The sequence below is a fragment of the Medicago sativa genome, chromosome 5, assembly GCF_051527215.1.
Source record: "Medicago sativa cultivar Bolivia chromosome 5, Bolivia_mono, whole genome shotgun sequence".
Taxonomy (NCBI): domain Eukaryota; kingdom Viridiplantae; phylum Streptophyta; class Magnoliopsida; order Fabales; family Fabaceae; genus Medicago; species Medicago sativa.
Window position 1 is genome coordinate 58,880,094 of NC_140753.1, and position 14,344 is coordinate 58,894,437.

At 33.6% G+C, this 14,344-nt stretch overlaps 1 protein-coding gene and 1 pseudogene across 2 annotated transcripts; both read right to left on the reverse strand.

Annotated features, from left to right (window-relative positions):
• Positions 1-1,880: 1,880 nt before the first annotated feature.
• LOC146923531 (UDP-glycosyltransferase 87A1-like) lies at positions 1,881-6,330 on the reverse strand (annotated as a pseudogene). The gene is made up of 2 exons (XR_015009747.1): positions 5,648-6,330; positions 1,881-2,886 (listed from the first exon to the last, which is right to left on the reverse strand). The product of XR_015009747.1 is annotated as a UDP-glycosyltransferase 87A1-like (transcript).
• A 2,843-nt stretch (positions 6,331-9,173) lies between these two features.
• Positions 9,174-13,290, reverse strand: C4H (cinnamate-4-hydroxylase). The gene is made up of 3 exons (XM_085708697.1): positions 12,454-13,290; positions 11,823-11,959; positions 9,174-9,969 (listed from the first exon to the last, which is right to left on the reverse strand). The coding sequence occupies exons 1-3, from the start codon at positions 13,236-13,238 to the stop codon at positions 9,371-9,373; spliced, it is 1,521 nt and encodes a 506-aa protein (XP_085564823.1). The 5' UTR covers positions 13,239-13,290; the 3' UTR covers positions 9,174-9,370.
• Between the last annotated feature and the right edge of the window lie 1,054 nt (positions 13,291-14,344).

The following is a 14,344-nucleotide window of genomic DNA, read 5'->3' on the forward strand; positions in this document are numbered from 1 at the left end:
ACGAAATGCATAAAAAAATAGATAAAGAATGATTGATAAAGATAAAAAAAAATAGCAAAAATATCATTGTTTGATTGGATCCTTTACAATTTATGAACTGCGTATATATAGGAAAAAAAATTATCCCTACTAGACAAACGACATGGCCTACAATATCTCTGATCGACTAATTTTACTTATAGTGTGTTAGCTTCCCTCGTTGAGGGGATTGTGGTGCCCCACCATTTGGCTATTAGCTTCCTCCATCATGGAATGATCCGTTGACAAGGTCCTTCGTGCATAGAACCCCCACAAACGTGTTTCCTTTCTTATCGCTCTTCGTAGTTAATGATGTTATAAACATTGAGATTGGCTTGAGACTCATCGTCCAATCCTACTGAGCTTTGAGTCAGTATAAGATCCTCCAGACCCAAGTTCTTAGTCAGTAGACTTGAGAAAGAATCGGTTCTCCCTCACTCGGTTGTCCTAGACTTCGCCTAACCTTTGCTTGGCCAAAGGGTTTCCTCCCTTAATCCTTAATCATGTATTTGCTGATGTCGGATAATAAGATAATTTTTTTTAAGTGTAAACATATCATGCCTCCATGTGTTACATTATTTGTTTGTCTTTAAGTGATAAGATGATGTGACATAAATAAAAGAGTTGCGCGTGAACAATGTGACCAGTGCACCATAAAAGCACAGAACTAGCAATTAAAACCTTTTATTCGGCTTGCGATATATCATAAGTCGTTAATCTTTGTTGATTCACTTATCATGTACGATTAGGGATATTTTCTCTTGGTCATTAGGTTACCTTTCTCTATATACAAGTTCAACAAGGAGTCCTTTTGGCCCTCTTATTTATTTTCCTTGATTTTTCTTTCAACTCTTTTCAATTCGAACCTCTTGACCCCTTATGAAAAATGGCTTCCACCTTTCCATATCAAAATCCTCATGAAGATACTTACCCCGGTGATCTCTATCAAGTGCGTAATAATGTTACTCTTCGTGCTTGCACATACAATGTGGCTTTCAAGGCTTTCTTCTTCAAACATGTGGATTTGAATCTTCCCTTTTCTTGTGAATGGTTCACTAATGAGGAAATTTTGAAGGAACTCAATCTTCAACCTCACTAAAGATTATATTTCCTAATTAACTTATTAAGGTTGAAACTGCCTAGGGCGAAACTTGGTAGAAATGGTTCACTAATGGTTGAAATCTGCCAATTATTGGCGTTGAAGCCCTTTTGCAGCTCACGATACTCACATTCATGTTACTGAAGCCAAACATATTGCATTGTTGTTTTCTTGTTTCAGCAACTAATTCATCTACCCTAGCTCCATTGAGGTCGTTCAGGAAATGCAATTGTAGGTTGCTTTCCTTCAAGCTAACACCGACATATCTTGGGCTTCTTATTCCTTGCCTTCCTATATTGTTCCTTGCACTATATGCTTGACTGTCTTAAATATGGTAGAGGACTAAGGAACATTAGTGGATCTCTCTAGTTCCTGCAACTTTCGTTTATATAAACCATACTTTTCGGAGTTCCTTGATTCATCATTCAATCCAGATTTGGTTTTTATGGAAAGAACAACTTTAAAAAAGGTGCTTGTGTTTTATCCAAATGCTCTTGATTTTGTCGCTTTTGTGTAAGACCTGTTGAACAAATAATATAGGAAATTATAGTTGTTTTATAGTCGGAGAAGTAGGTACAATTGGTCGAACCGAATAAACAAATGATCGTATTTCATTGTTTGTTATTTTCATTTTCTTTAACCTTTTTGTTACTAGTAGTTGTTTTTTTAATGCTTCAATCTTAACCTCCGTTACAAAACATTTTATTAGAATCTTCTTTGTATTGCTGATAATATTCTTAATGAAAGGCCTTGAGCAGACCTTAAAAAAATGAATGCATTACATAGTCCAAATACAACATAAAAATCCCAATCCAATGACATAAAATTTAAACTAACAAAGTTGTACAAATAACATTATTGAGATTAAAACAATAGACTACAAATGCATTACGTCACTGATGAAGGCATTAAAATCGGTGTGAGTTGAGCCACCATTTGTGATTGCATTAAGACATATCTTTTGAAGTTTTTTGCTTCTTTCCCTAATATCTCTTGTAACCTCACCATCCAAATCCATAAATTCATGCACTAGCCTTACAATTTCATCTTTCTTCACCAAAGTATCTCTCTTAACATCTTCCTTCACTCTCAATCCAACTTTCCAATCCTCTACTATCATCTTACTATTAAATGGTTGGTCAATATATATTGGAGAAGTCAAAAATGGAACCCCAGCAACAAGACTTTCCTTTGTTGAATTACAACCACAATGAGACCAAAATCCACCAATAGAAGGATGTGACAAAACTCTCAATTGGTCACACCATTCCAAAACCAGTCCTATCTGATGACCACCACAAATTTCCTTCAACCTTGAAGCCTCACTACGTGCTATCCATAAGAACCGAACATTGCTTGAACACAGAGCAGCTATAATCCCATCTATTTGTGCACTTGAAACCGAGCAAAAACTTCCTTGTGCTATATAAAGAACAGAACCAATGGGTTGTGAATCAAGCCACTCAATGTAGTAGCTATGATTAATGTTACTCGATTTTGGATTGTTTTTAATAAGGCTAAAATTAGGTATGGTAGGGCCAATAGTGTAAATTGGCAAGGACAATTTTGATTTTAAGACATCAATGGCTTGAGATACAAGCTCATATATTGAAGAGAATAGAAGATATTGTGCTTTGTGAATCCATTCAAAACCTTTCAAAAAATATGCATCATTCGTTTGCTTCGGCTACTATCATCGTTTAGAGCGAAATCAGCTAGGCGAGTTGAGGAAATTCCAGGAATATAACATACACGTTTGTCACCATTTTCTGTCATACACAATTTAGTATAATATCACAAAATTTCACAATTAGATAAGAAAACCATGCATTTTTTATTTATTTAAGATCATCTACAACATTGTGAGGTGAATATCGCCCCATAAGCACCTTAGATTGCTCACAATTTCAGTAAAATGTCCATCGAAAGTTATGATCCTATCGGGGTTTACTCACAAAAAATGCTCATTGGAAATTACAACCTGATCAGTTGAGCAATTTTTTTTTTGAAGGATCAGTTGAGCAATTTGAATGGTTTATTGAGCAATCACTATATTTATATCGTGTAACAAATCGAAGAAACATTAGATCTAAATTTAGAATCAACTTGCAATAATTTATATTGAATGGTTTAATTCGCAATAGCTTGAAATAATATTGAGTAATGATAGGTGGACGGACACCCATTTGACAACCCTAGTGTTGGTGGTAGTTGATGGTGGTCGGTTGGCAACAGAGCTCTTATCATCCACGAACATGTCGGTAGCCTCCCATCACCATTAGTATTAAAAATTTATAAATAATTTTTAAAATTAAAAAGATCAAATAATAAATAAAATTATTTGTATGTATTAAATAAATTTTTTGGGAGTGAAATCGGTATCCCTCATATATGGGGGTGTCATCAAAAAATTACCCAATCACGATATCAAAAATGATATTAGAACACAAACAAAAATGTTTTATGTACACCCAAATTCATTTTGTATCTACCCAATAGCGCTTAGATGAGATGACATGAGTCTCTTCTAGCTTAACGAAGGTTATGGGTTCGGATTAAATTTTGGTCACCAAAGGTTCCTCATTTGGAGACGAACTTAATTTAAACTTTATTTTAGGGAAGTTACTTGTTAATTTGGTCCATAATCATCATACAAGGAGTATTACATAATTATAATGAACTATAGTTGGCATTTGGAAAGAATCCAAACCAAAAAAAGTAGGAAAATTTTTGGTCACCAAAGGTTCCTCCTTTGGAGACGAACTTAATTTAAACTTTATTTTGGGGAAGTAACTCTTTAATTAGGTCCATAACTATCATAAAATTAGTATTACATAACTAGAATGAACTATATTAGGCATTTGGCAATAATTCAAGCCAAAAAAGTTCGGATTAAATTTTGGTGAGCTTGCCGTCCAGTTGCGTGCGGAGGATACCCGGTTTACACCACAAAAAGAATTCGTTTTGTATCTTGAAATAGAAAAATAGAAAAAACAATATTGTTTTTTTTTTGTGCGCGGAGGATATCCGATTTATACCAAAAAAAATTCATTTTGTATCTTGAAATAGAAAAATAGAAAGAACAATATGATAGACATGATATGTTAGGGATATGATGTGATAATAAGAGAGATAGAGAGAAAATGAAGTGCCGAGAAAATAGATGTGTTCAATTATAATGACTCAAACATTAAACCCAACAATGACACCATATTTTTATACCATAGTTTTTTTTTTTTTTTTACAATTTTCACAGCACAGGTTGTGGCCTACAAAGGCCGGATGGGCTAGGGTGTCGATTCAAAGAGCCAGTTTTTGTGTTACTTGAACAATCATGGATAATTTTTAGACCATTACTTTCTTCACCCTATGAATTTTTTGTACGCTCTATTCATATTTTAAAATCTGAAATGTTTTAACGTGTTTTGGAGGTTTGTATAGGATGTTTATGTTGTTCGAATTTATATATTCGAACTGCATAGAACGCACGAGAAATCAATAGAGTGGGAAAAGATGGAGTCTAATTTTTACACGGAGAGAAACATTTGAACATAACTTTTAGACCCCACACACATGAAAAAAAATAATATATTTTTTCTAAATAATCATATGATGTGTATTTTTATGACCGTGTGTTCAAACAATGCGTCCATATCCTTGTGTTCACACAAATTTTTTTCAACAAATATCTAATATTATCAACCTTAAAAATTAAGGAAATGCTAAAGAGTGCCCTTAGGGCATTGGTTAAGAGAATAAAAATAGAAATTTTGTATTGGGAAGTGGTGAAAACTTTTTAAAAGTCAAACTTTTATTGAATTAAATGCAAACTTACTACTTTTGGTCAATGTTTTAAATACTGGTCTGTTACAACGAAAACGACCCCGACAAAAAAGGTATATGTAGCCACCTATACCGTTTTTACCTGTTTTCAGGGTGAGATGAAAAATTACACTGAAACGCTCGTTACGACCGTGACAAAAAGCCGATACAACCGTAAAACTCCGTTACGAATGCGACACGCCATTACGGAAGCGAAAAACACAACACCGTTCATAAGGGAAAATAGATAATGAGAGATTGTGATGAGTCAGTAGTATCTCATAATCCTTTCATCGACTATTTTCGTGTTGTATAGTATTGTAATGTTGTAATTATTATATTTATTTTAATCATCTTATAAAGTATTAAATATCTCATAATCCTTTCATCGACTATTTTCGTGTTGTATACTATTGTAACGTTGTAATTATTATATTTATTTTAATCATCTTATAAAATATTAAATAATAGTTCAATTTAAGTTATTATATATTATATGATAGAGTAAATGATTTAATAAAATTTGTGTATTGTTGTGATTAATTCACACCGCGACGATCGTAATATGTAACACAACACACGTAACAGTTGAAATCGCAACAACCTTAACGCGGCCGTGATCGAGACTGCAACCGACAACCGTTATGTAAAACCTTGCTTTTGGTTTCCTTATCAACTAAATATTATTGGAATATTGGATTTGGTTACCTGGATATTTCACGGGGTAGTGACCATTTTGTTCAAAAAGGTGTTGATGTAGGAACACAGAGAAAATAGATGCCGGCATAGGCCAAAACAATGTTGCCGGAATATTCCTTCGGTTTGCAACCACAACAGCCCAATACAACAAAGTATCATAAACAATGATAGAAGGAGGGTGATAAAGTTGGTCAGGTAGCTCCTCAAAGGGTGCTTCCATCTTTGTCATGACATCTTCCATGAATGCAGGGTGGTCGCGACTGCGGATCAGTTCAGAGGGAATAACGTTGGGGATCGAGCGGAAGCTTATGTTGTCGGGTATTGGGTCGGAGGAGATGAAGCTTAGCCATTCTTCAGTAACAACAAAGGTAACATGGATGTTGCTGTTGTTGGAGACAAGGAGCTTGCAAAGGTTCATCATAGGGTTGATATTGCCTCGTACAGGAAAAGGCATTGCCACCATGTGGCAGAGGGAAGTTGGTTGTGCTTCCATAGCAATTTTGGGTAAGAAATGTATGGTTTTGATGAGTTTGACACTTTGAGAGAAGATAGACAAAGATGAAGATTGAATCTTGATATTGTTGTCTTTAGTTCGACAGAATTTATAATCTAAGTGCATAAAATAATATAGTTATCTTCACGATATACCCACACACAAAAAAAACATGCAAGTTAGGACTTAGGGAGATAAGAACGGCCCCATCTAGCCACACTCCCTTTTCCCAACTTTTGATTAGCAAAAAATAAATAAATTCTCCCCTTCAATAAAGAAAAAAAAAAGATGAGTTATTTTGTGTGCTCATTCAATACCGTAAATATTTTCTATTCATTTTTTTATTTCTCATAAAATACAAATATTTACAGATAAAAAATATTAATCCACAAATCCTAGGTCAGACATCAAGAACGCGGTTCAAACTCCAACACATCCACTTATGTGTAAGAGTTTATAATGGTTTTATTATTTCGTTTATTTATATTTCCTCCGATCTTTATTATAAGAGACAATACAATCATTAATTAATAAAACTTTTTGAATAATTTTACAAATATATCCTCTTAAAAAATCGTAAAACATTAAATACACTCACTAATATTAAAGGAGAAACATTAAATGAAGGATATAAAAGTCTTTTATGCAATAACTACATTTTAAAAGTTGAGACATTTTCTTAAAAATAGGACCAATTTTTTTTAAAAAATTTTTTTATAACAAAGATCGGAGGGAGTAAACAAGAGAAATGTCATTTGCAGATAATTATAGATTCAAAGAGCAGTGGAAAGTTCCTTACTTATTCACTCAATACACGGAAGTTTGTTAATTAATAATGATACAGGAAAAATAATTCATACGCAACTTTCTAGACGTTATATATTAATCATGATTATATTTTTTTTAACGTTTTTCATTAGGTCCTCTATATCTCTAAGGTTTTTTAAATACATATTCGATAATTATTTACTGAATGTATGTTGGAGAAATTGGGAGTATAAAGAGTAACGCCTAATTTTTTGGCTGGAAAACAAGATTAAGTCAATATGTAAAAAAGATCTAAGGCCCAGTTAAACATAGTCAAATACGTTATATATTGTGTGATTTTCTTTTTGTACCTTCCATTCTTCTTGAACTCTCCCCACTTTCCCCATAACTGATAACACCAAGATTTTTGCCAATAAATCACATTTCATAATCCTATTGTTTATTTGTCTGACAAGCATCTGAATATAAATTAACATTTCAGTTTATATAATCTAAATTGTGTCAAACTCTCATGACACTAAATTTTAACAACATTGGACTCATTATATTTGACATTTTGGATTATATAAACTTAATGTATAAAATATATGTTTGGCACAAAGAGTAGACAATGTAAACAAAACATAATTGTAGGCATAATTGTACAACACAAGATCTCCTACGTCCTTCGTGACCAACACATGATCAAGAAAAATTTCATAAGCCTCAGACATCTGATGTCGAGTTACCAAAGGTGAAGTATAGATGGATGTATGCCTAGAAATGGTCCGAAAAAATTCGAACTACCGCAAGATGCACTTTTGGAGATATCAAACCATGCAAGGTCCATATCTAATCTAGCCATAGTAGAGGCTAATGTTCTCGAACGTGTATGATTGGTGATGAGTGATGTAGGCATAAATGACATAATCATAGGGTAGCAGTTGATCTAGGTACTCGTGGTAATGGTATGTGAAAGTGTGATCCTTAAGCGGTGTAAACATCATAACACAAGGGTGTCGATCCTCCATGTACCCTTACTCAAAATTCTTGGTCCCAACACACTGGAAATGCTGGATATCCATATTTGCATCAATATATATATATATATTAATTGGTAAACAACATAGAATAAAACATTTTTAACAATTACATAAATAACAATGTGCTTGTTTTACCTTAAGGGGTGTAAGGTAACCAGCCAGCTGTTTCATCTTATAAAGGGAGGCGACATTAAGCTCTCTCTATGAGTGGATCAGGGAATTCGTCCCCCAGGCAAAGTCATGAATCATCTCCAGATCACAAAAATACTCTAAGGGTGTGTTTGGGAAGAGGGTTTAGGAGGGGAATGGAGGGGAGGGCTTACATTCCTTTTTTAATTTAAAGACATTATAAAATGATTTTTAAAAAATTGAATTAACAACATGATAAATGATCATATAATACTTCAAAAACACTTAATTTATATTAAAAAGACATTTTACATTGTTCGTAATTTTAAAAATAAAAGTGAGCCCTCCCCTCCTTTCCCCTCCTAAACCCTCTTCCCAAACACACCCTAAGTATCTCACATCAACATAAGTGGTGGTTATGTTAGTGAAGAGAGTGGTATTTCACCAGTATAAGTATATGTACACCATTAAACTCAAGAAAATGCTCAGACTATGGTACTTGAGACGATTCAACTTTGACACGTTTCTCCTTCCTCACACGCTTCTGCCAAGCTAAGGCAATCATAACTATTTCTACGATGTTTAAATGGTATTAATGATTTATGTGTTTTGTGATTTATATAAAGAACCAGAGGGAGACATAATGAAAAAAATGTTAAAAGCTGAACTATGCGATTTTTTCTTCTTCAAATGAATGTATAAAAACCAAGCTAAGACTATCGATAAAGTGAGGGTCTTGCTCTTTAAGACTTGATATCTAACAAATACCCACGTTGTGGAGCCAAAAAATGAGTACATATTGGAGAGGTGCTTTGTAAAGCACTCTTTCTTTTGGTTGGATTCACATTTTTTTTATATTAGAATATTAAAATTTGATGATATAGAGTTTATTTTATGGATTGATTAATGTGTCTCCCGATTAAAAAATTTGATCGAGGTGTTGGATTGGAGAAATTGAATGTTTATTATGTATTATTATTAAAATATTATAAATGAATGCACATAAAATCCATTTACATACCCAAATATAGATATATTTGTGGACTGTTGAGTATCCTCTAAAAGTTCACTGACATTTACCAGAACACTATTGATCGAAGAATATTAGGGACAAGTAAGTACATTTACAAAATCATCTCAAAACCATTACTTCAAGTTCAAAGCTTTATACATCGGACAAGCACAAAACAACAACATTATTCACCTACCCAATTGCAGGCTAATAAGACATTTTAATAACATTCCCACATTTCGAATTATTAAAATGCATTACACAAAGTAAAGAAAAACAAATTAAAAGGGTATTAGTGTGAAGACTAATTAAAATGATCTTGGCTTAGCAACAATGGTTGAATGTTTGAGTATATGCAGACTAAACTGTCCTCCTTTCTCAGAAGTGTCAATCTTTGATTGTCCGGGTGGAGGCAAAAGCTCGAAATTCTGAACCAGACGCCCAATAGTGATACCAAGGATAGGTAAGGCAAGAATGATTCCGGGGCAACTTCTTCTACCAACACCGAAAGGAAGGTACCTAAAATCATTTCCATTAGCTTCAACATGAGACTCTTCCTCCAAGAACCGTTCGGGCCTGAATTCCTCCGGCTTTTTCCAGTGAGCCGGGTTGTTTGCAAGCCACCATGCATTGACCAATATCTTGCTCTCGGCTGGGATATCGAAACCATTGAGCTTTGCATCATGAAGGTTCATGTGTGGGACGAGGAGTGGGATCGCCATTCGTAGACGAAGTGTCTCTTTGATCACAGCTTGTAGGTAAGGTAGCTTGTGGAGATCTGGCTCAGTTACTTGGTGTCCTGGTCCAAGAACTCTGTCCATTTCTTCCCTTACTTTGTTTTGGATGTCTTGGTGGTTCACTAGCTCAGCAATTCCCCATTCAATTGACCATAGTGTTGTTTCAATTGCTGTTTAAGAAACATATTATTAGAATAGAAAATGGCATAAGAACTATAGGTATAATATAAAGAGCAATTTAGTTATGTTTTATTATTATTAAAGTTTAGGTTTTCAACGATATTCTTAAATATTTCATGCTTATCATTTAGGTACTATAGCACGACTATACGAAAAAGTTCAATATCCACATGATTTCTTTTCTTCTCGTAACTTCTATTCTAATCTAATCTAAACCAAAAGTCCAAAACAATCAAGTAATCAACATGTAACTTTATAGGGAGGCAGTTGCACCAACCAAATTTGGTGACCACCATTTTATTGGAAGGTAGTAGGTGCACCAATAAAATTTGGTGGCCACGATATATTTTAGAGTCATCACTTCATCAACTTGATTATTGTTTTCTCTTGAAAGGTTCATCAACTTGATTTTAAATAGAATTAGTTTGACTATAATGGGTTTGATCGAAATAATTCATATTTTTATAAATTATATATTTAATTGTTTTTACTCTAAAAACAAATCTCATGACTGCTATAAATTTTTCAATTCGACACAAATGTTATATTTTATCACTTTTAGTCAAAGTGATATTTAAAAGTAAAACCAATTTGACTTCATCAAAAACACCAATATTTTTTACTAAAATATATATTTTAAAGTTTTTTTTAAGGAATGTATTTTAAAGTTATTTCGCAAAAATAAAAAAATAGCTTAGATCAATAAATAATTTCAAACATTCTTTTACCTTTCAAAAAAATGTGAAGAATAGTTAATGAAATTTTAGAATTTGAAAATGACTTATAAATTGCAGAAAAAAAATCAAAAAAATGACAAATAAAAATGAACATAAGGATAAGATTTTACTTATAGGAAAAAAAAAAGGTAAAAATGCACTTTTATTTATATTTATATAAAAGTATTCAAAACAAGAAAACGAATTTCCCTTTTGCTCACAAGCTTATAAAAGACACAAAATGCTTAAAATTTGACCAAACTAAGTACACACGGCACGCACATACAAGTATACAACAAAAGAAATGATGGTTAGATCGAGTCCCAATATAGATCCAACCAGTACCTCAAAACTGAAGGAGTCAACATCAAAATACTATTGCAAGTTGTTAGTAAGAAGAATGAGTCCTATGGCCCCATGGCCATACTGTTTTGTTTGAGAACCAGAATGGGCTGAAATGTTATTTATCATTCACCTATTCCTCTCTCTTTATTAATGATTAATGTCTCATTGCAAAATCTACGTGTTCATTTTTCCTCCTTTAATAGTATCTACAACCTAGTATTTCCAAAACATTGTTAAAATAAGTTATGACATTCGAATGTGAGAGACTCCTTAATTTCTCTATACTTATGTAAGCCTCAATTTTATAAGTTTTTTAATCTCTCAATATTACTAGCCTCTTTATCATTTCACTTCTTAACTTTGTCGACACAACCACCAAAACAATTTACTTACATGTGAAGGGGTTCAATTTCGTGTATAAACCTAACATTCCTTTTCTTTTCTTTAATGGAAGCTGTCATTCAAATTGTTGGTGGAAAGGAAGGTCGGCGGCTATGATCACATTAAATAATGATTTAAGAAAAATGACAATTATGCCCATGACTACATTCTGACAATACATCCACCTTCTTGTCAGATTAATTATTATAATCATTATTTTAGTTCAATATATTTGACTAAAATCCGATTCTAATACCCTTTTAATTATTATTTGAAATATTAATAGAAGAAAAAGTAAACTAAAGCATAAATCATGTAACACTACCTTAAGCAAAAATAAATCATGCATAGCACTACATTTCTTTTTGTAAAGGGGTAACAAAATAAAAAACATATCTTACCAGCAACATTGATGTTCTCAACAATGTAAAGAACGTTGTCATCATTGATTTCACCCTTCTTTTGAGCATCCAAAATGTGATCAATAGCACATTTTAGTCCATCATTGCTCGTGGTACTCTTGGTGCTTTCAAGCTTCCTGGTAACATAATAATTTCCATTTAATTTAATTTATTAGCTATACTAACAATCATCCCAAGTAAGTGCTAAGTGGGTGTTTCAAATAATTATTCAGAATTTGACTCTTTCATCCACCCCTTTAAATGTTATTAAAATAATCAACGTCCTACTAATGTAAAGTCAAATGGTGAATGAACTTCACACAAGAAGAACAAATCGTTCAAAAGAATTAGAATTTCAGAATGACACACGGATTTAGATAAAAATTAAATGAAGAATTCACAATCAATCCTAATATGGATTAAATGAATTTGTATCCAAAACAAAAGATGTAAAAGAAAATTCAATTTTGTCCAAAAAAAAAAAACTTGTCATGTTAGGAATGAGACATGTGGTTGGGCACACGGCACAAACCAAAAATGCAAAAGGATAAAGTAACAAAAGATGAAGAAAAAAGATGGTATATTCACAAAAGGTAAATAATCAAAAAATTCAAAAGAAGAAAAAACTTACTTTCTTTCATCAACAAAATAGTCTTTGAAAAGCTGCAACCTACGATCTTTAACCTCTTTACAAACCTTCAAATAGCCTTTCAAAAAAGGTCTCAAAATAGGAATAAAATCACCATAATTATACTCAAAACTTTGAGCCAAACGACTCCTTTCACCATTCAAAGCTTTCAACTTCACAAATAAAGGATCTTCTTCACTCTCAAATCTTCTATCAAACATAATCCTATACATTATATTATACATCATCAACTGTAACCTCTTCCTTATAACAATCCCACCAACACTCGCTTCGGCGTTGTTCTTAACATCGTTAACAACACTCTCAGCTTCAGATTCCCACCCGTAACGATACTGTTGAACAACCTTGTTTGTGAAGAACGGAACGGTCATGATTCTGCGCATTTTACGCCAATGTTCGCCGTAGACAGTGAACACCATGTCTTGTCCTTTACCTGTGAAAATATCGAATACTACGTTACGTGTACGTGATCCGAATTCAACACCTTGTGTGTGGAGGACTTCTTTGGCGAGTTCTGGGGAAGAAACTACGACTAGGTTACGTTGTCCCATACGTAGGAGGAAGATTTCGCCGAAGCGTTTGGCGTAATCGGTGAGGTTACGGTGGTTGAGATCATCTCCGACTTGAAGCCAGTTACCGAAGATAGGGACTGGGATTGGACCTGGTGGGAGTTTGAAGCGTTTGCCACGGAGTTTTGAGATTGTGACGGCGATTGTGGCGGCAATGAAGAGGGCTAAAAGGGTCTTTTCAAGGAGGAGAAGATCCATTGTTGAGTGTGTTTTTGTGTTTTTTTTCTCTTGTTTGTGTTTTGGGGTAATTGAAATGTTAGGAGTGGTTGTTGGGTTTTTATAGAGAGGTTTTGATGATGATGATGTGTATGGGTTTTTGGTTAGGTGGAATTACTGTAGAGGGTTAGGTGGGGTTTGTGGCCTTGGTGTGTGTTGTCTTTTTTTGTGTGTAGATTAAACTAAAAATTGCATTCTCTTTTGTCATCGAGTTAATGTGGTTCATTTCATGGTTGGATGGTCTTTGTAAGAAAGTAATTAATTAATTATTGTGTTATGTTTGGCTATTTTTAAGTATAACTTTATCAGCAAAAAAAAAATGTAATTGTGAATATTCATTCAACATCTAATTTTATCTCTTTTTATTATGTTAGTGTGATCTATCACATTTTTTTGGGAAGGATTAAGTAGTCCAACTGATTTGAATGAATAGAAAAGAGTTAAATGTTTTGAATTCAAAACTCAAACAAACTAACAATTAACATTTGTCATTCAAAAATTAATAATAATAATAATAAATGGGTGGTCGTATGATTCTCGTGAAGTTTGTCATGTCCTCTCTCGCGGTCTACATTCATTCCTTCTTCATGGCTCATACATATAATCTCCTCTACTTGAAAAAGGAGTACAAAGGTTTGGGGGTCAGGAAGATGTGGGATTTTAATATTGCATTGCTAGAAAAATGATGTTGGCGAATGTTGGTGGATATGGACGAGTTGTTGTATAAAGTGTTGGTGGCGAGGTACGGTGATGAGGGAGGGAGGTTGATGGGGGAGATAGGAATGAGTCTGAGTGGTGGAATTATATGATGAAGGTAAGGGATATAATTGGTTTAGGGGTTGGAAGTTGGTTCGATGTTAATGTTTGATGGGAGATAGGTGATAGTGTCAATACATTTTTTTGACAGAGTCGCTGTTAGGTGTGGTATCTTTTAGGGACGGTTTAGACGGTTGTTTGATTTGGCCGATGTTCCTTGGATAATGGTGGCAAACATATTTTCTTTAGGTTGGGGTGATGCGGGAGAGGCTTGAAATTGACAGATGAGGTTGTTTGCTTGGGAGGAATAGTAGGTAGGGGAGCGTCGTGGT

What these genes read in the sequence shown, in the direction of transcription:
- C4H (XM_085708697.1), bottom strand. Translation starts at nt 13,238, where the DNA reads ATGGATCTTCTCCTCCTTGAAAAGACCCTTTTAGCCCTCTTCATTGCC. An exon ending in TATTTTGTTGATGAAAGAAA is followed by an intron (nt 11,960 to 12,453) that starts GTAAGTTTTTTC and finishes TTATGTTACCAG; the next exon opens with GAAGCTTGAAAGCACCAAGA. An exon ending in TGAGAACATCAATGTTGCTG is followed by an intron (nt 9,970 to 11,822) that starts GTAAGATATGTT and finishes TTTCTTAAACAG; the next exon opens with CAATTGAAACAACACTATGG.